This window comes from Merops nubicus, unplaced genomic scaffold (assembly GCF_000691845.1).
Source record: "Merops nubicus isolate BGI_N331 unplaced genomic scaffold, ASM69184v1 scaffold6458, whole genome shotgun sequence".
In the NCBI taxonomy this organism is placed as follows: Eukaryota; Metazoa; Chordata; class Aves; order Coraciiformes; family Meropidae; genus Merops; species Merops nubicus.
Genome location: NW_008627620.1, coordinates 8,596 through 9,156, shown reverse-complemented (window position 1 = coordinate 9,156; position 561 = coordinate 8,596). Strand labels below are relative to the sequence as shown.

General features: G+C 50.1%; 1 protein-coding gene across 1 annotated transcript in view; it reads left to right on the top strand.

Moving 5' to 3' along the window:
- Window positions 1–561, top strand: part of LOC103778754 (folliculin-interacting protein 1-like) — a gene marked incomplete at its 5' end in the record, with an annotated part of 5,214 nt that overhangs the window by 222 nt on the left and 4,431 nt on the right. The window contains one exon of the mRNA XM_008946365.1: window positions 110–547. Coding sequence (XP_008944613.1) covers window positions 110–547 — 438 coding nt within the window. The remainder of the gene's footprint in view (window positions 1–109; window positions 548–561) is intronic.

The window sequence follows — 561 nt, the reverse complement described above, 5'->3', positions numbered from 1 at the left end:
GCTGTGAAGCCAAACAAACTGTCGAGGACCAAAATAGAGACTGTGGGACAGCTGAGCCCTTCCCTCAAGCTGCTAGTGAGCATCAGAGCTGGAATCCAAACCCCTACAGCGCCGAGAGCGTGAGTCTGTTCGACGAGTATTTTACTGATGACAGTTCCGTCGAAACCCGGACTATTGATGATATTCCAGGGCAAGCAGCCACAGACCTTCTTGCTCACAACAGTAGTTTAGAGTTTTCTAAAAAGCTGTGTACAAAGACTAGCAAACCACCTAGCGAGTTTTGTAGATTTACGGACCCTGTGCGACCAGAGGCCTACAAAAACTGCTTTAATGAGCAGGACCAAAGAGAGAAAATCTCTATTCGTGTCCCCCATGGGGACAGGGAAAACGTAGAGAAAAAAGTCGCCCCGGGACTTGATTGGGACATTCCAAGAAATGAGAGTTCAGACAGTGCCCTGGGTGACAGCGAGAGCGAGGACACGGGTCACGATCTCACTAGACCAAGCGGTAACTACTACGGAGGAGAGCAGGAGGACTGGGCAGAAGAGTATGAGATCCCCT